This window comes from Vicugna pacos, chromosome 3 (assembly GCF_048564905.1).
Source record: "Vicugna pacos chromosome 3, VicPac4, whole genome shotgun sequence".
NCBI classification, from domain to species: Eukaryota; Metazoa; Chordata; class Mammalia; order Artiodactyla; family Camelidae; genus Vicugna; species Vicugna pacos.
This window is the reverse complement of record NC_132989.1, coordinates 16372519-16395722: the sequence shown is the minus strand read 5'-3', so window position 1 is coordinate 16395722 and position 23204 is coordinate 16372519. Positions and strand designations below refer to the sequence as shown.

The window sequence follows — 23204 nt, the reverse complement described above, 5'->3', positions numbered from 1 at the left end:
GTGGAAAATAACATCCTCCATTAATAAGCTCTGAGGTGCGACTCATATAAATGTCCTAATTTTTAAGATTGATGGGAGCATGAAGCATTTCTTTACGTGACAGGTCCCAACAAATGCCTGCAGTATAGACGACCACATACGGTTTTAGAATGTGAGTTTATAAAGAAGGTGGAGATCCCAACTCCATCTATCACGTCTATATATATGTCTGTGTGTCTTTTAGTGCTCCAGGAAGTGTCTTGACAGAGAATCAGAGCTGGACAAAGCAGCCTGGATCTGAGTGAGCCAACTGGCACCATGAAAATATCAGGTGTCTTTCTGCTTCTCTCTCTGGCTTTTTTCTGCTTTTTCTCAGGTGAGTTTTTTTTTTCCTTAAAATTAAAATCCAATATTTATACTGCATTGGAAGTGACAAGTGTATTTGTCCACCATATTTCAAAATCCTAACAATTCTGATCTAAAAGACTAACTCTGGGAGATCATTATCTCAATCATTAATTATGATTGTGATGATGAAAATGGTCATTGTAATGTTAAAAATAACTTTTATTTGTTGAGCATATACTATATTTTAGGCATGTACTAAGAGTTTTTATGCCTTATCTCCAATGCAAATAGCAAGGTATTCATACCCACATTCCACACACAAGAAAACTGAGTCCTGGGACCTTCCATGTGTGGTGTATCATTTTCTGTGATAAAAGAAATTGAATTTTGCTGCTATCAGAGATTTTAAATGCCCAAACGTGTAAAAACAACAATTTTTTAATGAGACTGAGAAGATGGAGAAGTCACTGTTCCCACAAAACTGGTCATATTTTCATAAACAAATATGTTTAGAAACACGAAAAAGTGGATACACGATTTCTGTGATATAATGGATTAATTTTGATTACTAAAGCCAAGTAATTTGAGTAAGTGGCTTAGTCAACTGGTGAGATGACATAAAAATAGATCAGACTATATTAAAATGTACTTGCAAAGATAGTCTTAGAAATTAACTGATATCCTCTTAATTGCTTTTCTTTACAGAGACAAATTGATCTTTTAATTCAATCTGGTTGACTAATACCAACAAATACTAATACTAAAACAAGGTTCCTTATAGACATGTTGGCATTTGGGAAAGCATAAGTGCCTAAGAGCCTTAATGCTGAGATCAAGAGAAATGAATTTCAGTCCTGGCATTTCTATTTTATAGCGGTGTGCCGTTTCTGGTCTCATTTTCCTCATCTGTAAAATGGGGATGTAACAGGAATAGCCCTAAATGAGGAATTAAATGAAAAAGTACATGTAAAATGCTTAGCATAGGGGATGGAACATAGTAAGTGTTTAACAAATGTCTATTAATATTGCCACCACTAAATTTTAATAATGAGAGTACTAGCTGGACTCAGGCACTGATATTAACCTTGCTTCCACTTTGACATTTCATGCATATGAAACTTTGGACAAAATCTCTCCTCTTCTGAGAGATTCTGAGATTTGTATAGTGGAGAATGGCTGAAAACTGTAACAATGAGTCCTCCCTAGTCGTAAAAATTGATTGAAGTGGTTCTAAAAAGGTACATTTCCAGACTCTATTTTCTCTTATTTAATGGAACTTTTCAAGGGGCTGTCCTAAGAATTTGTATTTTTAATAACGACCCACACCACACTGTTGGAATAAGGTTGGTAGCCACAACAGTAGAAGATCATTCACTTTTTTTTTGCAAATTTTGCAAAGCCCCGTTTTCTCCTTATCCACATTAACAGAGAAAGTACCTTGAGGTATTTCCAGCTGTCTTCCCATAAGTGCTAGCCACACTGGAGAAGACTGCATTTATCCGTGTACTTTCTGTCACTGAGGTGACCTCGGGCTTGCGTGTGAGAGGTACTGCTGGCGTTAGGAGGTCCACAGAAATGGCCAGAGATCAGAAGTCAGCAGCGTGTATCAGGAATGAACCTAACACTTTTATTATTTCAGTATTTTAAACCACTGTGCTAATAAGCCACAACGTAAAACCACACAGATGATCACAAAGATGGAAGGAGGGGCAACTGTTATTTATGAACTTATTTCCCTTTCAGGAGTTTAGAGAGATGTAGCAGGAAAAATGACTCACAGGAAAGAAAATGAGTTTGTCCTTGCCAGTCTAAATTTGCACCAAAGTCTTTAAAGCTGAGTATGAAGGGCAGAAGAACAATTTTGAGCTCAAAGAACAAACAACAAATCCAATCCCTTCCCTCAACTGCCTGTAACAAAGGCTTTGGGGAGGGACTAAATGCACTGAACTTTGGAACATCAGAGTTAGAGGGAAATTTCCAACACAACTTCTCCAAAAAGAGGCCAGAGATGATAAAGTAATTCCCACAGTAAATTAGTGATGGGCGAAGACTTAACATGACTCTCCAGAGCCTTAAACGATTTCTCTCAGCCCAACCCAACCTCCAATAAATATTAACCCATCACCATCCATGTCCACACAGCACTTTCCAAGTTTCTACCATTCCCTAAGAAGACAGTCGGTGTGAAAAACAAAACAACCATACCATGACTTATTGAGATGCCCACAAACCAGGATAAGTATCATCCCAGGCTTTGGTATTTCCTAATTTTGCAAATTCCCCTTTTGGCACCTTCAGAAATTAGTGTTTGGATTTTATGCTTTTTTCTTTTTTTTCCAGGTATCTTCAGTCAAGGAGTTCAGGTCAGTACGCATTTTTATTTACTCTTAGGACCTGGGTGGTGCTTGGCTGGTATTTCCTGACCAAAGAGGTTTGTCTACGGGTAAAAGAGCAAAAAAATGAACAAGCAGGCCAGATGCAAAAATCAGGAGATATTTCTTTGCTTTTTAACTACAGTCTCTCTACGAGAATACTGTTCTCAGTTTAAAAGAGGTGAAACACCCATTCTCAGATTTTGTTAAAGTAAAATGAATACAAATAAAAGTAGGTTGACTGTGTGGTCACATTCATGTTCTTTCACTGATTTCACTGTGTGATCTCGGGCAAGTTACTCAGCTTTTCTGAGCTGTAATTCCCACAACAATAGAAAAGGAATAATACTATTTACCTCATAGAACTGGATTCAAATCACATAAACTACATGGAAGCATTTGGAAAACTATAAAAAAAATTATTGATTAATAATTAATAGTTTCTGAAGGAGTTAGGACAGAGGCTTTTTTTTTTTTTTAGAAGTAAGACAACCAAGAGTAGACAGAAAACTTGTTCAGTTTGGATTTGGACTGAATATATATAAACTGGCTCAATCAAACTTAAATACAATTTGGGTTAAAAATTGGAATGGGTACAAATTATCTTTACTGTTGGCTGATTTTTTCCAAATCAATCCACCAATTTTATTTTCCAGTTTTCTTGTCCTAGCTATCAAAAGACAACACAAACAGTGGTATTTGCTCTGCCAGACTCGCCCTTGCTTCCATATTGAACATTAACACCTGACCCTGGCTCTGGTCCTTGTTTGCCCTGATGTGCCCAAGAACCCTTGGCATCAAAATTTTCCAGACACTGCTGCCAACTAATAAGAGTTGGCAAAGAAGTTGAAAGATATTTTCCAACTCTAATATACCTACTACATTGCTTAAGGCTCTTTCTCCCCCCAGATTTTAGCATCTCAGAAACTGGGGTGTCTCTGACAATGAATGAAGTCTTACATTAAATGCCCGCGTGAGTGTGCGTGTGCATGTGAGCGCACGCAATGCATGCACACGCTTGTGTTCATACCGGCATATATAATTGTACATCTTAAAATTTATTTCTTCTTATGTTTAAATACATAGGGTAGCCTGGTCTATGTTAAATATCAAAACAAACAAACAAGAAAAGGACGTAAGATCTGGCCAATATATTTTATACCCCATTAGGTGGTAAAATACGATAGGACCACTACTCACACGTTTTTAAAATACGGAATATAATCCTAGTTTTCTCATTAACACAAATTCCCTTCTTTGGGCTTTGATTTCCCAGACTGTTAGTTTCCCAAATTTACAATAATCTGTTTACTGATTCTATTTCTTTAGATGGGCCTAAGTCTTATATTCTGCTTGCTTTAGGATCTCCTGCAGATGCTTACTAACTAAGTAGATCCTTAGGACCATGCCAGGCTTACTGGGTAATAATCACAGTGGGGAGGTTTTAAATCTCCATTCTAAGCATCTAGTGCTGGCTGCACTGACTCTGGAGTGCTCAAATATATTGGCGACAATACAGATGAGTCCCAACATGAATACTTGCTGCCTGTGTGATTGGAAGAATGTCTCTTTCCCTTCTCATTGCCTTTGTTTCCATATCTCTAAAATAAACAGTTGGATTCAATGGTCTCTAAAACCCCTTCTGGCTTTAGGCATCTGAATCAGTATGAACCAAGCATACCTTGCCAAGACTGTTGTTTCTTTGCCATTCAAATATAAAAGGCAAAGAGGGTGGCACCTTTCGGAGGACATCAAGGCTACCCTTTCTCTTCCACATGCCAGGAGAGAGTGACAGTACCAATGGCAGGCAGAAGAAGTTGACACTAACCTTAGGAGCATGTCTGCCCGAGTCTGATCTAGCCAAGACAAACGGAAGGTTTTCTCTAACACTCAAGTCATTCTTTTCATGCCAAGAAGTCTCTTCATTATGAAGCATCTGATGAGACATTATAGTTAGCAGTCTCAAGTACAGGGTTGTACAAGTTCCCCATTCTTTCAGAAATATTATTTAAGTGACACAAAAAGCACATTCCAGGGCTTCTGCAAGTCATGGTCCTATAAAATCCTCCCTGGAAATATAAACGACTAATATGCTACCAACTCTTTAATTTGCCATGTAGGAATATTAAATAACATAAAAGTAATAATATAATAATTTAAGAATGAAACTATTAACCATCCCCAGCCTTCATGAAAGAAATTGCAGTGTAATACTAAATGCTTAAAAGTCATAATCTCAGAATAAGGATAGTCATTTAGCCTGGATAAATTTTGCTTTTACAATCACTTAACACCCTGTCTTTATTTTTCTAATTTCCTTTGTCAGGCTGTATATTTGAGAACCACATACTTAAAGAGATTTTTAAATGAATATTCCAGATTGGAATTAATATAACAGACCTCTCAAAAACAATGACTGGCAACCATTTGCTTTTACAGTAATTTGGGGGCTAAGTTTAGTTTTGTTTGTATTTTAAGATAAATATATGGTAAGTTTTAATACAGGTAGTGAAACAATGCTCCATGATAAGAATATGTTTGAGACTGTTCATTTTTCCTAAATAGCTTGAATTCACTTATAATTTTCAATCTGACAGGCTACCTAAATACAAGTTGGAGATGTTAACTAGCTTCTGCAATTTACCTTCAGAGGAAAGCTAAGGGCTTAGAAAGAGGACCTCGCTGACTCAAGTTTACCAACAGCAGTAAAGGCAGCATCTCAGGAGCTCTGACTCCATAGAGAGCGAGCTTCCAGGGCTCCACGCTACCTCTAACCAGCACCAGTTCACGTCAAAGTGCTTTGAGCCGTGTAATTTTCTAATAAATACACAATAGTGTTCACTAGCTTCACGTCTTAAGCAAAGAAGTAATGAAAACAGTAATTCAAAATAAGATAACTTGTCTCCACATGTGGAAGGGACATTGAACCTTGAAGGAAATGGACACAGAGAGCAGTCCTGACTGCGTGGGATCAGGTCAGACAAGTTGAGGGTGGGTGTAGGTTGTAAATGTGGAACTGGGGAAGAGGACTTGAGATGAAGAAACAGATGAAAGGTAACACTTGCAAGGGGATAGAACTGGTGACATTTTAGTCTGAGGGTAGGTTAATAAACCTGAAGATGGGTGCTGTTATGGAAAAACGGAAAAATTAGAATGTAAAATCAGTATGGAGGGAAAAATAAAGTTATATACTGGGCATAAATGAATATTAAGTAGTATGAACCAAGCTTTAACTAAAGATAATCTTGCATATTTCTGACAAATAGAAGCTGGAGCTTGAGATTTTGATAAAGACTCAAGAAAAAAAATTCTAGGACTCATTCATATCACCTGGGACAATATATGTTCTTAGAGAAAATCAAGCATTTAAAATTTTCTTGAAAATGAACATACTGAATACTCAGGAGAAAACTAGAAAAGACAATAAAAAGGACAGAGAAGAAACAGCTGGAGAGCCAGAGCACTGACATACACACAAATCGGCAAAGAGTTTTGAAAGGTGGGAGCGTTCAAGAGCAGCACATAACATAAAGAGATCATGGACATTTCATAAACAGCCAGGGGAAGTATCCTGTGAGGTGTCATTTTTAGAGCAGTTCTGGTAGTGTGGAGGGAATGTGAAGACAGGGGAAGTAGAAACCAAGTCAGGAAGGGGGGTAAGGAAAACTGACAAAATAAAGAAAGGAACTGATTTAACCACATAAGTAGTATTTTTCAGGAAAGGGAAGAAGAAATGAAGTCCTTCATCTTAGGTATGTGTGTGTGTATTTGCAAATTTTCATTGGCTGTATCTGTAGAACTAAGATGCTAAAGTATCAATGATGCTGACTCCTTAATTGATTTAGTGACCACATAAGCTTACTTTACAGCCAAGTTAAATGGTTTTGTAGTCACCATTAGCAACGATGACTAATTTGAGTACGCAAAGCGTCACTCTATTCCATTTTAGAAAGCATAGTTCTTTGAAGAACCACAAGGGGGCAGGCTGATACTAAACATTGGCACCCAAATGCCTAGAAGTCGTCTCTGGAAGCTGGACTATCTAAGGAAATAAAAGGAGGCGCTTGTTAAATCCAACACCAATCTAAAAAACAACAAAAAAACAAAAAAAAAACTTAAAAACTTTTTTTAAGCTAACTAAATTAGGGTAGGAAATAATGGGCGCAAAAATTCTAGTATGTGATATGACTTACATGGTTAGTGTTCGTTATAGCAATCTTCCAATGGATACTTGATACTTCACTAAGTGTTTTTGTAACATTTATCATGTCAACAACCCTAGAACATAGGCATTGTCAGCCCCCCATAAAGAAGTCAGGAATGTAAACTCAGCGCAGTGAGTGTTTGCACAAAGTAATGCAGCCAATAAGTAGGAGAAGCAAAATTCAAACCTAGGCTAGTCTAATGCCATCTACAAGACAATACCCTAGAACCACAGAACCCTGGGGCATTTCAACTAGACCTGGGGGCGGGGGCAGGGAGGCAGGGAATATTTCAGCTCTCCTAGATCGCCCAAATGCTTCACAGAGGATACTAAGAGAAAAGATAATCCTATCATTACCCTTTGTCTAGACCTGCTTGACTTCCAGTGAGAAGCCAATTGCTTGGATTTCAATTAAAGGAGTCTAAAATAAAAAGATAAAAAAGGAGAGGAAATATAGGCAGTTGAATGACATTGCATTCAGGAATCAGTCTATCTCTTTCAGGGATGGGAGCTGTGTGGGCTCTTTTCTAGTCTCAACGCTGATATTCCTCTGCTTCACACTTTGCTTCACAGAAGGGATTTCTGGCTGGCTTTGCAAAGGCATTCTTCACCTTCCCCAACCTCCAGGGCTCTCACAGTGGCCCTTTTCTGTCCTCAGTCACCATGTGAACATTTTTCACACAATGAGTGAAGAGGATCTTTTAAACATAAAGGAGGAAGCATTTGGGCAACAGATGTTATTTCTCCCACCCAACTAAAGAATTAAAGAACTAAGTTAAGCTGCTCTACTAGAAAAATGCACTGCTAAATCCTGGATCATCAAAGCTGATGAATCCTTAGAAACCGCCTAGTCCGGTGGTACTTGGCATTTTTTGAGCCACAGAGCCTTTCAGAATGTGATGAGAGCTACAGCTGGGTCAGGCCTACAATGAGCAGCTTATTTTCTACACTCCTCATCCAGGACTATTTCAAAAATTGTACACTGACTTTCTACAACGCTCAGGTGGCCACGTTTCATCCTTATAAAAACCCTGGGGAAAGGCATAGTAATTGTTTTTTGTTTGGTTGTTTTGTTTTGTTTTAAATTTTTGGTTAAGAAAATTGAGGCACAGATACTGAGTACTTTGTTGAAGATAACACAACGGGCCAAAGGCAAATGGCAGAACAAATTCTGACGTGATTCCGGAGCTTCCTTCAGGGATCGTGGAAGGCCAGGGCAATTTAAAAGTATGAAATGCATCTATGTTAGGGAGGTTTGTTCATATGCCATTTGGTTGATTTGGTTTTATTCACTGAAATCCTGTGTTCTTCCTAGTCTCACTCCCAGGGCAGTGGAAGGGGGAAGTGGGTTTGGGGAGGGAGGTGAGATCTAGAAATTCTCAAAACAAAGACCCTCCCCAAGAGCCACTTCCATATCTGCTTTCTGAAGGACAAGAGAGGCTGGATCACAAGATCAGAGGGCCGGTGGCCAGGGAAAGGTGGCTTAAGGCGGCATCTCTTTCACGTAAGAGAATTTCTTTTTTCTTTTCCTTACCCTACCATGGAGACCAGGTCCAGTATTTTTTAATAATCATTAGCTTATTTGCCACGAACATCTTTGCCACAGGTGTTTTTCCGCTCTGACTAATTAGCCATAAGGCATGTAAAAGATACACTAACTGGCTGATGGTTCCAGTTGACGATCTGGAGTCAGCTGGTAGACAGTTTGCTTTCATTTCTCCATTAATGCTTTCATTTCCCCATTTTTGTATTACATAAATCTTAGCCCTCTTAATGGTCTAGACAGTGAGGAGTAGACGTGGTGGTCTTAAAATAGCAGATGATAACAACAATGTCTACTTGCTTGATAGAAAATGCAGTGATAAAACTTACTTGACAATATACCAGGGACAAACACAACACAATATAAAGCCGAGTAACAAATGTGCATCCTAGTATTTGGGGAAAAAAAATGCCTCTCTTAATGAAGGCAGAAATTTTGGAAAAAAAAGAAAAAAAGAGTGCGATGTCCAACAAGGAGGCATATCAAGCAAAAAGGTTATAATATTATGAACTAAAGATTTCAAAGGCAAGTGCTTAGGTATAATCCACAAAATAAAACTGGGGATTTGTGCAATATTGCCATAAATCTACGCACATTTAAAATGAATTTAAATAGTCTGTATTTTGCAATAAAGTCTTTTTAATTTTGTGATGAGAAATGAATTTCATTATACCCTCTCTAATGTCCCTCTTTACTTCTAGTGATTTTATCTTATACAGCAAAACTGCCTTATGGTTGGTTAGCTATTGATGAAAATGTGGGGGAAACGCTTGTGGCAGAGATGTTCACAGCAAAGATGTTTACAGCGAAAATACCTAGAACCTGTAGAGATGCCCTTCCCTCAGTTTCCACACTGCTTGCGGCTTGTCCCACTGGGGCACTGTGCCGTAATTACCTGTCCTCTGCCTCCCTGATGCAGATAAGATAGTGAGCTTACTGATGTAGTGTTTATAACCAATTCCTATTTCTATCACCAGCACCTGGCACTGTTTTCCAAATACTAATTACCTGTTAGCTCTTTGTGAAATAAATGAAAATATCTATGATGACTCTGAGGTTTAAAGAATTTTCTTGACTCAAGCACACAGTTATAAAAGTGTACAGCCAGAAACTCTGGCTTTGGGTTTGGGCCCTGGTCCGCTAACCAGTAGCCTGAAGGGCCCTGCCAAGACTTAGAAGAGGTTTGTAAGGTGGCGTGCGCACAGGGAGCAAGCGATCCTGAAAGCAGAAGGCATCAGACGGCTTGAGCCCTGGTCTGAACTGGGGGATGGGTTGGGGGCAGTGGGGGTTGGGGGCTGGAGGCAGCTAGGAGAAGCTAAGCAAGGCTGCTGCAGGTGGGGGAGGCTGTGCAGGGAGGGCCTGGGCCTGAAGGCAGAGTGCACCGACTGACTGGCTCAGCCTACAGAGGGAGCCGGGTAGGAAAAGGACTGGAAGCTGGCACAGAGGGAGAGGGTGAGTAGGACCTCGCTGGGTGTGGTGCTGAAAACCCAACGGTGAATGTTAACTGTAGAAAGGGCCGGCCCAGGGAGGAGGCACTTAGGAGGGGATATGGGGGAACGTGAAGGGGGTGCTTTCCTTTCTAGCTGAGAAGATCCCAACGGCAGCCTAGGGTGACCTGCTTGCACCCTATCCAGCCACGGCAGGGGGAGAGGGTAGGGAGGGCAGAAAGAGCATTCAGGGCCGGTCCCAGCTGTGCCATCAACTCAGTGTACTTGTCCAACCATGCCATGCGGCAGCCCTACCTGCCTGAGAACACTAAGGAGACAACAAAGCATTTATGCTTAAGGTGGAAAAAAATTAAAGTGTACATTAGTGACAAATACAAAATGCATTAGCTTTTGAAAAAAAATCCTATAGTTTATAATGCCCGAAAGATTCTCCAGCTTTTTTTTTTTGAGACCTAAACTAAAGATGACTCTCCTGTAAGTAGTACAGGAGGATGTGTTATCCTTACGAGCAGTGGAGAAAGGGGCTGTAGGTAAGATTACAAGGAGCCTAGGTATCTTCTACTTGACTAAGCCCTAAGAAAATCTCTGGTACTCTCTCAATAGTAGAAGACACCAAATTTCAACCAAATATATCAAAAGGTAAATTTAAGATTCTCAGATGCCTTAAATCTGATATATGTGATAATATTTTTAAACTCAATCCTATGACTCTTTTGCTGTGCATTTCCTCGTGCAAACCTGGAAAGGGCTTTGTCAGTTCACATGGTTTGTTAATACCATAAACAAGCGACTCCTCTCACCTGTGCCCATACAGTCCCCCAATAAGGAATTTTAATAAAGCCTACATGGCACGACTGTAAGTGTGGTCAAGGGTATAGAGTGACGGTTGGTCTTAATTTCTCTCAACGAGGATGTGCTGGAAATCAACCAGAGTACATTGTTCGGAAACTCAGGGTCAGCAATAAGGAGTAGGTTCAAGTACTGGTCTCAATGCTTCTGGTTGTGTGGCATTGGTGAGTCACGTAATTTTCCTGAGGATCAGCATTCACGTCTGTAAATTGGTTAATATAATATTGTTCAGTGTGCATCTCAGGGTTATTATGAGACTCAGCCGAGTTAATCCATATGAGAGGAGTTTGGATATTATGTAGCAACTGATAAACGTAAGATGGTATTATTTTAACGGAGCTTGGATGGGGTAAAGTGTGGTCCCTCTACTCATGTTTAAATGTCACTTCATTCCACACAGCTGCCATCTGAAGGACGCCAGTTCTACCTGTTGCCTGTACCCTGGAATAAGATGGCTCAAATGTCATTTGCACACCAAATATTGACTCAATTGACACTGGATTGAAAGGAATCTTAAAAGTCCAGACTATTTCTGAGAGACCACTATAACTGAGGGGACATGTTAGTAGCGCAGGCGCTATCATTCCTGCAAAGCCCACGATGAGAATTATTAATTGGTCACAGCATGTGTTCTCACCGAGGCTGGACGCAATCTCAAGAATCCTTCAAAATAAAGCAACTTAGGCAACCATTACTCAGTTATCACAGTGGCTACAGAAGTTCAAATTCCACAAACAAACTCTGGGACAGATTAAGTTAACACAAAGACATTAGAATTTTGTTTTCAAGAGACAGTGAAGGAACGCAGCAAGTCAAACTAACAAGCTATCAGATAACATCTGGAAGCTCCTTGCAGTGATTATCCATATCTTTAAAGCAATGCAGAGGAGTGCTATGGGGTTACATTAATACAGTTTTTTAAAAAAAGCCATTTAAAGACCAAAACTACTCTCAATTGGAACAATTTTAGTGTTGAAGCAAAAAGTCATACCTATAGCTTTTGCTTTTCTCCGTACTTAAGAAGCATCTGCCTTACATCATTAACTTACTGCTCAATACAGTAACTGTAGCAATGTGTTTCCTACTTCTTAAAGAAAAAGCCTTAAATATGTTTAATATATTCTAGTTAGGCAGATAAGGAAAGTGAGTTTCTATTTCAGGGAACTTTACATCACAGCTATATACAACACTGTATATAAGTTTAAGTTTGCTGCCCAAGCTTCCATCTGAGGGACAGTCCTGTAGACGGAATGCATTAACGTCAATGTCACTGTGCTTACTTCGTTAGGTTGACTGTGGTGAGTTCCAGGATCCCAAGGTTTACTGCACTCGAGAATCTAATCCCCACTGTGGTTCTGACGGCCAGACATATGGCAATAAATGTGCCTTCTGTAAGGCGGTGGTGTAAGTATCACACTCACCAAACCTCCCTCGCAAACACAAACTTCTAGAATAAGACTATGATACTTTCCTTGAGATATTCTAGAAAGTTCTGCACATACCCACCAATAGAAACTGAAGAAGTTAGCTTCAGGCAAATAGGTTAAAAACAAATGGGTCAAAAACAAACTTAAAGAATTATATAATAAATTACCTGAAAACAATTTTAGTTATTTTACTTTGTTATTATTCAATTTGACTCGGGGAAATTTTTACAGATCTTTAAGAATTTTAATACAGTGTCTTGTTTTTTCATTTATCTCTGATTAAAATTTCAGTAATTTTCATCCAGTGATGTTTGTTGTTGCTGTTAATAATTTTGTAAAAGATGAAATAAATTCTTAGAGGTGTAGTCAAGTTTGAAAATTCATCAAAATCAGAAACATGGAAAACTTGCGTAAAATATTTTTACCGATGATAAATTTTCTCACAAGTTATTTTCAGACATTTTATTTTATAACAACTTATATGTTGCTAAGGCATCATTCTCTTTTAGTCTGATAAAAAGAGCCTTTCAATAAAGAATAGAGGAGATTATCCCTTATTATTCAGACTATTCAAACTTTACAGATAGTAGGTATATTAGGAAGATTCTATCAAGGGCCAATATTTATTGAATTTGCATGTTCATAAGAAACAACAGGTACTGTAGATTTTAGCTAACTGTGAGATTCCTGATGAATTGCAACTTATTATTAATAAAAATTTATTTAATCAATCACTCTTTTGGTCTGATTGCTCTAAAAGCAGGGAGATTAAACCCAGATAAAAAGTACCTCACTTCCAATACCATTCTCATCATTTTCTTGTATTAGAGTTTCTTCCATGAGTGCCTTAATTTCCCTCAAGTTAACCATAAAATTTCTAAGCGAAAGGACCATATAACTCCCTATCAATAATAACAGGACTAAGCAGATAGAATGATATTAATAAATATTGAGTCAATACATAATACATACATGCCTACATTTATACATAACATGACTGACACATCAACACCAAAATCTTCCCAAGGGCAGTAGGGTCAGGGAGGCTTGATTTAGTATCTGCTATAAAATTCCAAATGCTCAAATATAGTTCAACCTCCATCAGTTAAGAACTGTGACATTATAGCCTCTTTGCCATTATTTCTCCTGTCACTTTCTACCTTTTCCAGTTGTGCACATTTTTACTTTCAGATAATGAACGGTTAAAACCAAAAGGTCTAAACCTTAGTAAAACTCTGAAATTTGTTTAAGATTCATGCTTTCTGCAGTTAGGCCAGATGTTACTCTGAGTGTGTTTAATTAACACCTGCCAAATCACAGACACAGATGTGTGTAAATCAAATGATTGCATGGACTGCGACAGAGTTAAACCTTCTTCCAACCTCTGTAATGAATACGAATGATACTGCACTGAGCATCATTTGCGCTTCTTTTTTATAGGAAAAGCGGTGGGAAGATCAACCTAAAGCACCCTGGAAAATGCTGAATCAGAACCAGTGTTCTCTGCTGACTCACCAGCTCACTTGTCCTTCTCTCTTGCTTCTGCTGACTTTTCTCTAGTGACTCCCTTCAATTTATAAATACACTCCTACTCTGCCTGGATTTTGGGGAGTTCAATATATTTCCCTTGATTTACTTGTCAATAAAGTAAATTCTGTAGAAGCATTGTTTGTGTTTTTACTTCATGATCAAAAAAATACAGATACAATATGGATTATTAATCTAGCATAAACTTGGATGAAAAGACCTGTTTTTCTGATTGAAATCAATCATGTAGTCACTGTGGGATCCTGGGAAATTCCTTCCCCCTCTCTTCTTCTTGGAATTTCAATGTGAATAATGAAGGATTTTTAACAACATTATCATATGTTTACTAATATTGTATAATATTTATTATTATTAACTCTTAAGAATTATAGGTTCTTCCCAATTCCAGGAAGAGTATTTTATATAAAAACAAAACATTTATCTTTTCTAGACCATAGTTTTCTAGTCTCTATAGAATGATGGATTTGGACTATCCTACATAAAGACATACTTTATTTGGTTTCCCAGCAAAATCGAAGGATTTAACAGACAGAAAGAAGTGAATGAATATTCAATAAATAATGAAGAGATGTAAAGTCCCTGAAAGTGTGCACCTTAAAGAATGTAGTTAATTGATCTTAATCATGGAATAATACAACTGGATGAAACGTGAGGAATCTTATGGCCCAGAGAAAGTTTAATTATACTGCCAAAGAAAAAAAAGTTCCAGTCTGTAGAAAAGTCAAGGTTAAAACATAGCCCTTTTGATAATCAACTCAGTCACCGTGTTGTTGGCTCAATCCTGTGAAGACAAGTTGGATATAAAAATATCTCATTCTAAGCAATCAAGTTGGAAGTACTGAGAAGTCTCCCTTTGAGTACTCATATTCAGTAGAGCTTTGTTCACAAATAACATCTTCCTGGGTGAACTCACACAGAAGACTTCTCTAGATGCATTTACTAGGTAATCAGCCCTGTGTCAGCAAATGTTTACTGAGTGCCTACTCCAAGGCAAGCTCTTTTCTCAGTACTTGGGATACAGTTATAGATGGGGGTGAAAAAGGCAAACAAAAACAAAATCCTATCTTAATGAAGTTTACACTTCAGGAGGGGGAAATAGACAAAAACAATTAACATAATAAGTGAGTAACATAGTAATACTTGGGGAGAGACAGTGGCCAATGGCAGCACTAAGCCAGATGGTTAGAAGGGTTCTAACTGGGAAGACAAGGAGATGAGGGAGTTGGCCAAGAAAATATCTTGTGGAAGAGCAAAAGAAGCAGCTAGAACACAGTCCTTAAGGCTGGAACATATCTGATTTGTTCAGGGTTCAGCCAGGAAGCAATGGTGACTGAAGAGAAACGAGTGAGCGGGCAGATTACAGGCGATAAGGTCAGAGAGCAATGAGCTCAAACCATGAAAGATTTTGTAGTCACTGTTAAGATTTTCTCTTTTATTCTGCTGTATAAAATATGCTAACTATAAATATTAAGATCATATTTCTGCTTACAAAATCTCAGTTATATTTTACGCACATAGCTGTTAGCCTTTATGTATTTAATTGAAGACGGCCTAACCCAACTGGGGGATGTGTCTGATATTTAGATAAAGAGCCTGAGAGTGGACTGGGTTATGCTAGGGAAAATAAACACCTCCTACTCTTTCGAGTGTGGGCTGTGTACTCTCCCATGCTTAAAGATTATTTCCCTTGCTGAAGAAAAATAACCACATAGTATATAATTAGGGTAAGGCGACAGTAAGAGGGTGGATCCTTGAGTCACAATGACCAGAACGTGAGTCATGGCTCTGACATAAGCTGTGCGTTTTTGAACAAGTCATCTGACTTCTTTGTATTGTGATTTATCCATCTGTAAAATGTGGATACTAGTATTTATGTCCTAAATTTATTGTGAAGAGTAAGAGAATGATGCACATAAGCACTTCGTCTCTGATACGTAACAAGAGCTCAAAAATCAGTAGCTTTTATTATTACGTTCTGCCATCAATTTCAGCGTTATACTGTCTTTATAAAGCACTGGTCAGGATATTTTTGCTCTTTTTCTCAGTATTTACATAGTTTTTAAAATGTCTATCTTCTGTTCATTTAACATTTTTGAAAATTCTGTTGAAATGCTTTTTCCTCCTGTCATTTTTATCTGTGTACTAAATTCCCTGCTCCTGAGGAAAATGAAGCCCTTTTCTGCAGTTTAGTTTCTACTCCCTGAAGTTCCTTAGCTACTCTGATGTCAAGATGTACAGCACTATGTATGGTTTGATGACTGAATCATTGTGCATTTTTGAAAGAACTACCTCTCCACACAGCACACTCTTCCTGTCCTACTCACACGGTCCCCTCCAGCCGGGCCGGGTTCCTGCCGGCTGTCCACACAAAAGCTTCCTTTCCACCACTTTGCCCTTTCCTGCCACCTTCTGCCACTCTGTCTGCCCTTTCTCCCTCGTACAAATGTCTTATCTAAATCTTAAGACTTCCATTTATTTCAAGGCTTGTGTCAGGTGCCATAAGTACGTGAGCAAAACACCACCTCATATCTAGTTCTGAGCTATTCTTTGGGTATGAAAGGGAAGCACGTAAAAAGCAAAAGGCGGAAGACCAGGAATCATACGCTTCTTAGAAGAGTCAAGTCATAAGTAAGAATCAGCACTCAAAACTGTAAGCGTTTGGGTTCAGCAATGTATACCGTCTGTCAAATCTCAGTGAATACACAGTTAAGATTTATGCCTGTCATAGTCTGTATGTTTTATATCAAAAAAGAGGATGTAAACATGTAGTCTTACCTATAATATACAGAGTGAAGTTTAATATCTGCGATTTACTTTGTATTGCATCAAAGATGGATTAATAAACAGATAAACAGAGAGATATGGGATGAAACAAGTAAAATGTCATGGTTCAGTCTAGATGATGGGTTTCCAGGGCTTCACTATAAAAGTACTTTAACACTGCTGTGTGCTTAAAACTTTTCCTTAAAAATGCTTTTTTAATGATTTTTTTTTAACCCAGAAACTCTGCCAACAGGAGCAAATATTCACAATCCTGTTTGTGTTCCTCACTGTCGTGACATTGAGGACAGAACACAATGTTTCAAGTATAGATTGTACTCTTCTCTTCAAAGCGTAAAAAACAATTTCTTTGATCTGAATACCCGTATCTATCATCACACCTTCAGATAAGGTGGGAACATTGTCAAAAACCGGGTCACACTAAACTTATAACCTCTAACTATCCTCAAGTACTTTTTTTTCCACGCCAACTGCTGCCAAGTCACATCTTGGTCAGTTCTTCTCCTTTTCACTGGCTTTTTGAAGCTAAGTTCCTTGCAAATACGATGCGGTGTGTCAATAATTAGGCTTAAGGGAAGGGGCCTTAGCTGGGGGCTTTTCTGTGCCAATGTAAAGGTTTCTTGAAGTGGACACACAAACTCACACGCACACTCTGAAATGAAAAGGGGAACAAGAAGGGGAAAAGGCTAGAGAAAATAATAACTATGATAAAGACTGAAATCATTCACCACTAATAAGGAAACCAATCCATTTACTTTTTCCCCTGGTCTCTGTGATAAGTGCACAAGCATTAACACATTTAAATTCAGCAAGAGCTGTGAAGCTGTAGCCCCTTTTATAAAAAGGAAGCCTAAGGTGGAGAGATACAAATGACTTGGCCATGATCTTATAGTCAGGGAATTTCGGGATCTGTATTTACTCAAGATGGTTACATCAATCCATGTTCCTAAACTGCCTTTCACATAATCATAGTAATTTGAGCGACTTGGATGTAAGGGCTGTGTCAGAGGGATTAGTCATATGTATCTGTAGACATCATAAATAGAAGTACTCATATTCAACAAAGGCTTAAACAAGTATGTGGAGAGGGTGACATGCATGTGCCATAATACCTAATACGTGAACAATTATGTTAGTTTTTTGTGATGAGGCTACAGTTCTGAGAAGGCCTGGTTCCAAGGGGCTACTAACTCTAAACCAGGCACTTAGTGAAATGCTCTTTCTTTCTCTGACTTTCCTTTTTCACTTTCCCAGAGCTAGTATTCATGACTTCACAAAATTTTGGTTAATTACATTTCTGTGGCTTGACTTAAGAGGAAGTAGAACATATTTTTCCCTCTCTGGTTGGAAAAAATTTAGACCTAGCCTAATAAGAAAAAGGTAGCTTGTAGGCTCACTACAGCTACCCTTTAATTTGGTAAGATTCGTTTACTAAAAGCATGTACATATAAAGCCCAATTCCATGAGTTTTCGTATGTTGTGCTTCCATTTTCATTTGCCTCAAGTTTTTTCCCCCTTTTGACTTTTCCTTTGACCCCTTAATTTTGGGAGAATGTGTTTGTTCTTTAATTTCTACATAATTATGAATTTTCCAGTTTTCCTCCTATGGATTTCCAGTTCAATACCACTGTGACTGGAAAAAATACTTGATATGATTTAAATTTTGTAAGTTTGGTAACACGTGTCTTGTGCCTAACATGTGATCTATCCCAGAGAATGTTCTCTGTGCACTTGAGAAGAATGTGTATTCTGCTGCTGTTGGATGGAATGTTCTGTTTCATCGCGTTCATAACTTCGGTCCATCTGGTTTAAAGTGTAACTCAAATCAAATGTTCCTGTCTGGATGAAATTTTGTTGGAAGCATGATGCTGAAGTCCTCTGCTATTACCATACTGCTCTCTACTTCTCCTTACAGTGCTGTTCATATTTACTTTATATATTTAGATGCTTCAATGTTGGGGGCATTTATATTTATAATTGTTTTATCCTCTTGATGAATTGCCCCCTTTACCATTATATAATGACCTCCTTTATCTCTTGTTAAAACTTCGATGGAAGAAATTGAAGACACAAATAAGTCGAAAGATATCCTGTGTTAACAGATAGGAAGAATTAATATTGTCTAAATGTCTATACTACCCAAACTGCTCTACAGGTTCAATGCAATCCCTATAAAAATTCCAATGGCGTTTTTTCACAGAAACAGACAAAACAATTCTAAAATTCACATGGAGCCAGAAGACTCTGAATAGTTGAAGCAACCTTAACAAAGAACAAAGCTAGAAACACGACCCAACATGATTTCAAATTTTATTATAAATCTATAGTAATCAAAGCAGTATGGTACTGGCATAAAAAAGGACACAAAGACCAATGGAACAGAACAGAGGATCCAGAAATAAACACACCTATGTGGTTAACTAGTGTTTAACAAATGCACCAAGAATACACAATGATAAAGTAACCTCTGCAATAAATGGCACTGAGGAAGCTGGCTATCCATGTGCAAAAGAATGAAATTGGACACTTTTCTTACAAAACACACAAAACCAACTTGACATGGATTAAATACTTAAACACAAGACCTTACGACTCCAAGAAAAAAACCCCACAAACTCCTAGGAAAAAAATAGGGACATCTGCTTGACACTGGCTTTGACAATGATATTTTGGATATGACACCAAAAGCAACAAAAAGCAAAAGTGGGACTACATCACATTAAAAACTCTCTGCACAGGAAAAAAAAAAGGATTAACAAAATGAAAAAGCAACCTACAGAATGGGAGAAAATATTTGTAAACTACATACCTATTAAGAGGTAAATATCTAAAATATATAAGGAACTCATGTAACTAAAAAGATCTGATTAAATAATGGGTAGAGGAACTGAACAGACATTCAAGGCATACAAATGGCCAACAGGTACATGAAAAGGTGCCTAATATCACTAACCATCTTAAAAATGCAAATCAAAACCACAGTGGACTATCACCACAGAACTTTAGGGTGGACATTATCAAAAAGCCAGAAGAGAACAAGTGTTGACAAAGATGTATAAAAAAGGGAACTCTTGTACACTGTTGGGATTATAAATTGGTACATTATGGAAAACAACATGGAAATTCCTCAAAAAATTAAAAATAGAACTACCCTATGGCTCAGCAATCCCACTTCTGGGTATACATCCTAAGGAGATGAATTCAGATCTCAAAGAGGTATCTCTGCTCCCATGTTCACTGCAGAATTATTCACAATGGCCAAAACATGAAAACAACATAAGTGGCCGTCGACAGATGAATAGAGAAATTATGCATATATCATTAAACGATAAACTGAGGCACATTAAAATTTACAAAACTTTATCTGGGCAAAAATCCATTCAAATCAGCCAGGGCCAAACTGAAAGTAGTTAGGAGTGCTTTGCTGACAGACGCTAAGGGAAAGGCTTTTAAAGACAAGATGTGGTGGAAATGTTCCGTATCTTGATTGTGGCGGTAGTTTCATAGATGTACACATCTATCAAAATCCATCAAATTGTACATCTGAAATATGTATAGCTTACTGCACAGAAATTATACTTCTATAAAGTTGTTCAAATTTTTTTTAGAAAAAGAATATGTGGAAGCAAAGCAAAGAACTTATCTGAACAGCTACAGCTTAAGTGGTTATCTTGTTTGGAGAATTCTAGTCGGCAGTTAGTGATTAGTTGTTCTTAAGTTTTGTGGGGTTTCTTTGGATTCAATTGCACTAACTCTGCCTTAGCTTTGGGTTTGCTTACTACAAAGGCTACCAAGGCATTAGAGCCACGTCAGCCTAATCGCCTCTTTATTTAATTACTTTAACAATATATACAATTGAATATTATTCATCCAAAAAAATGATAAGAAAATTCTGCCATTTGTAACAGTAAGAAGGAACCCAGACTTCATTATGCTAAATGTAACAGCCAGACACGGAAAGATAAATATTGCATGATCTCACTTATATGTAAAATCTAAAAAGACACAGAACCAGAGAAAAGACTGGTGGTTGCCTAGGGCTGGGTGGGTGGGGAAAGGGGCCAAACTTACAAGTATAAGATGAATAGTAAGTTGTGGAGCTCTATTGCACAGCATAGTGACTACAGCTAATAACACAGTATTGAAAAAGTGTGTAAGAAAAGGATGTAAAGGCATCTGCTGAGGAAAAGAAACAGTAGTGGGAGAAGGTAACCACACAATTCTCAGGTCAGAGCCACAATGACAGTTACCTGAGTTATTTTAGTTTTCATATGAGTAATCTGACAATAAACTCTATCCTCAAGTTCCCATTACACAGAAAACTATTGCTCACCCAATAAAATCTCACTCATTCTGTAGTAGTAATCTTGTTAGATGTGCAATGCTTTGAAAACTGTTTTATAGGCTAAAGCAGACATCATTAAATACTTTCTGAGTATTTTAAAAGGCGTTGAGTCCCTCCTACAGGTGTCATAACTATAGGTTAATTTCTGGGACTTACTGAAAACCTTCATACTCTTTTACGTAGGTGAAACCAGCAGAAATCTCATGAACACATCACCATGTACCATTTCATTTTGACCGTTCTCAGGACACTAAGCTTTTTGTTCCTGAAATCCTAGAATCGGGAAAGAGATTTGCTTCCACTTGCTAATAAGCTCTTTATATGCCTCGTTTGAAGGAAACTGTTGCACCGTGGTGCCTAGGTGAGAAGTACAGTACTGCAGAAACACACTGAGAGGGAAGCCCTGTCTGATGGAAATGTGTAGGCTAGCTGACTAAGCAAAACAAAAAGATGGCAAAAGGGAAGAATCATTCTTCTCCATGAATTTCCTTCTTTGCTCCTCCAGCTCAAAGGTCATCCCTTCAGCAGGGGACTGGGCAACCTTCCTCCTTGCCAGCAACCCTCTCCTTGCCAGCAACCACTCTGTGCGCTTGGTACACCTGTACTGTCAACAGTCTGTCAGTTTCCTCCAGGAGGCAGAGCCCTTGGAGGACTTGGATTTGGAGCTAGACAGATGTCTTTTGTGTGAGTCCTACTACCAATTATGGGTTAAACGATAATTTGCTAAGCCTCAACAGTGTCACCTACACAATAAGAATAAGTTCACAGCAAAATTGAGTGAGAAATAGACTTCCCACCATCAACCTCCCCACTAACCAGGTACATTTGTTAAAATAAATGAATCAACATTGACACATCACTATTAATCAAAGTCTATAGTTTAAAATAGGGTTCATTCTTTGTGTTGTAGATTCTCTGGGTTTTGACAAATGGGCTGTCGACATGTATCCAATATTATAGTATCATATAGAACAGTTTCACAGTCCTAAAAATTCCCTGGGCTTAAATATTTATCCCTTTCTTCCCTTGAAGCTCTGACAACTGATCTTTGTATTATCCCTATATGTTTGCCTTTTCCAGAATGTCACTTAGTTAGAATCATATAGTATGCAACTTTTTCTGGTTTTGGGTCTTAACTTCAACGTAGAAGGGGAAATTTTCCCCACACCACCAAAAAATTATCAGACACTGGCTGGGTGTCCTTAAATTTAACTCAATTCTGACATCACCTACTCAGAAACAGGTTAAGGGTTTAGTCCTACAAGACTGATTCCTGTCCCCCACTTCAGAGCCCAGTCACTAGCCCAGGGCTTCTGACTGGTTGCCTGAAATTTTTTAATGTGCAATGTGAGAGCTGTGAGTTTCAGTTTTATTCAGGGACATTACTGAGGACTATAGCCCAGGAACAGCCTCTCCAATAGCTCTGAGGAACTGCTCTGAAGAGGTAGAAGAGGCTGTGTGTGTGTGTGTGGGGGGGGTTGGCTAAGGAATACATGCAGTCAAGCTATATCTTTCAGAACGTTACTGTTAGTTATAAGGAACAGATAATCTCAGTTAACGATTTTAGTGCTTTTCTAAGCATGGGAAGATGCAAAAATCTAGGTTCATAAAAACTTTTCCTGAATACATCTAATTATCTAAGGGCCTGGTTTGCCTGTTTTCCCAAAGTACAAAGTGCCTCATCCTGTTCTTTGTCCTCAATTCCTTTCAGAATGTACTGTAGGTCAGCAACTGCTGTGGCTACTGACTTAACCCTTGTAGAGCTGGATGGTGGGCAATGTTCTTTGCTTTACATTTACCAGCAACAGATCAGATCAACAACCCCATCCAACTCAGGATGCCAAGGGCAAGTCCAGGTTGTTACCTGTACTACTGACCACCAGGTATAGAGCAGAGGTTCCCATGACCCCTTCTTTGGGTTCAATTAATTTGTTAAAATAGCTTCACAGAATTCAGAAATGTTCTAATTGCTAGATTACTGGTTTATTATAAAAGGATATAACTCAAAATCAGCTAGATTGAAGAAATACATAGGGCAAGATATGCAGGAAGGGCAGAGAACTTCCATGCCCTTCCAAGTGTGCCACTCTCCCCAAATCACCAACCCAGGAGCTCTCTTTAGGTTTTTATGGAGGCTTCACTTCATAGGCATGATTGATAAAATCATTAGCCACTGAAGGCTGATTCAATCTGCAGCCCCTCTCCCCTGAGGTCAGTGGGGTGGAACTGAAACTTTCAATGCTCTAATCACATAAGATGCAATAAGTTAAGAGAATGAGTTGTGCGAAAGAATATTTATGTCTCAGTTGAGGACAGAAGACTTCACTTCCTATTGCATACTCAGAAAATAATTTCCTAAA

The 23204-nt window shown here is 38.3% G+C and overlaps 1 protein-coding gene and 1 long non-coding RNA gene across 4 annotated transcripts in view; one reads left to right on the top strand and one right to left on the bottom strand.

Moving 5' to 3' along the window:
- The window catches only part of LOC140691554 (uncharacterized), a 181487-nt gene that overhangs the window by 88724 nt on the left and 69559 nt on the right, over nt 1-23204 (bottom strand). The window lies entirely within an intron of this gene.
- On the top strand, nt 20-13832 carry LOC102544500 (serine protease inhibitor Kazal-type 6). Of its 2 annotated transcripts, XM_015239418.3 has the most exons (6): nt 20-151; nt 224-355; nt 2668-2690; nt 8333-8407; nt 12032-12147; nt 13611-13832. In XM_015239418.3, the coding sequence occupies exons 2-6, from the start codon at nt 298-300 to the stop codon at nt 13654-13656; spliced, it is 318 nt and encodes a 105-aa protein (XP_015094904.1). In that variant the 5' UTR covers nt 20-151; nt 224-297; the 3' UTR covers nt 13657-13832. The 2 variants fall into 2 exon arrangements, with proteins under 2 accessions (XP_015094904.1, XP_031527458.1); XM_031671598.2 differs by lacking the exon at nt 20-151 and having other exon boundaries at nt 168-355.

Bases quoted from the DNA above. Each gene is read 5' to 3' on its own strand.
- LOC102544500 (XM_015239418.3), top strand. From the start codon at position 298: ATGAAAATATCAGGTGTCTTTCTGCTTCTCTCTCTGGCTTTTTTCTGC. The intron at 2,691-8,332 runs GTCAGTACGCAT...TGCTTTCTGAAG, and splicing joins TCTTCAGTCAAGGAGTTCAG to GACAAGAGAGGCTGGATCAC. The intron at 8,408-12,031 runs GTAAGAGAATTT...TTACTTCGTTAG, and splicing joins TAAGGCGGCATCTCTTTCAC to GTTGACTGTGGTGAGTTCCA.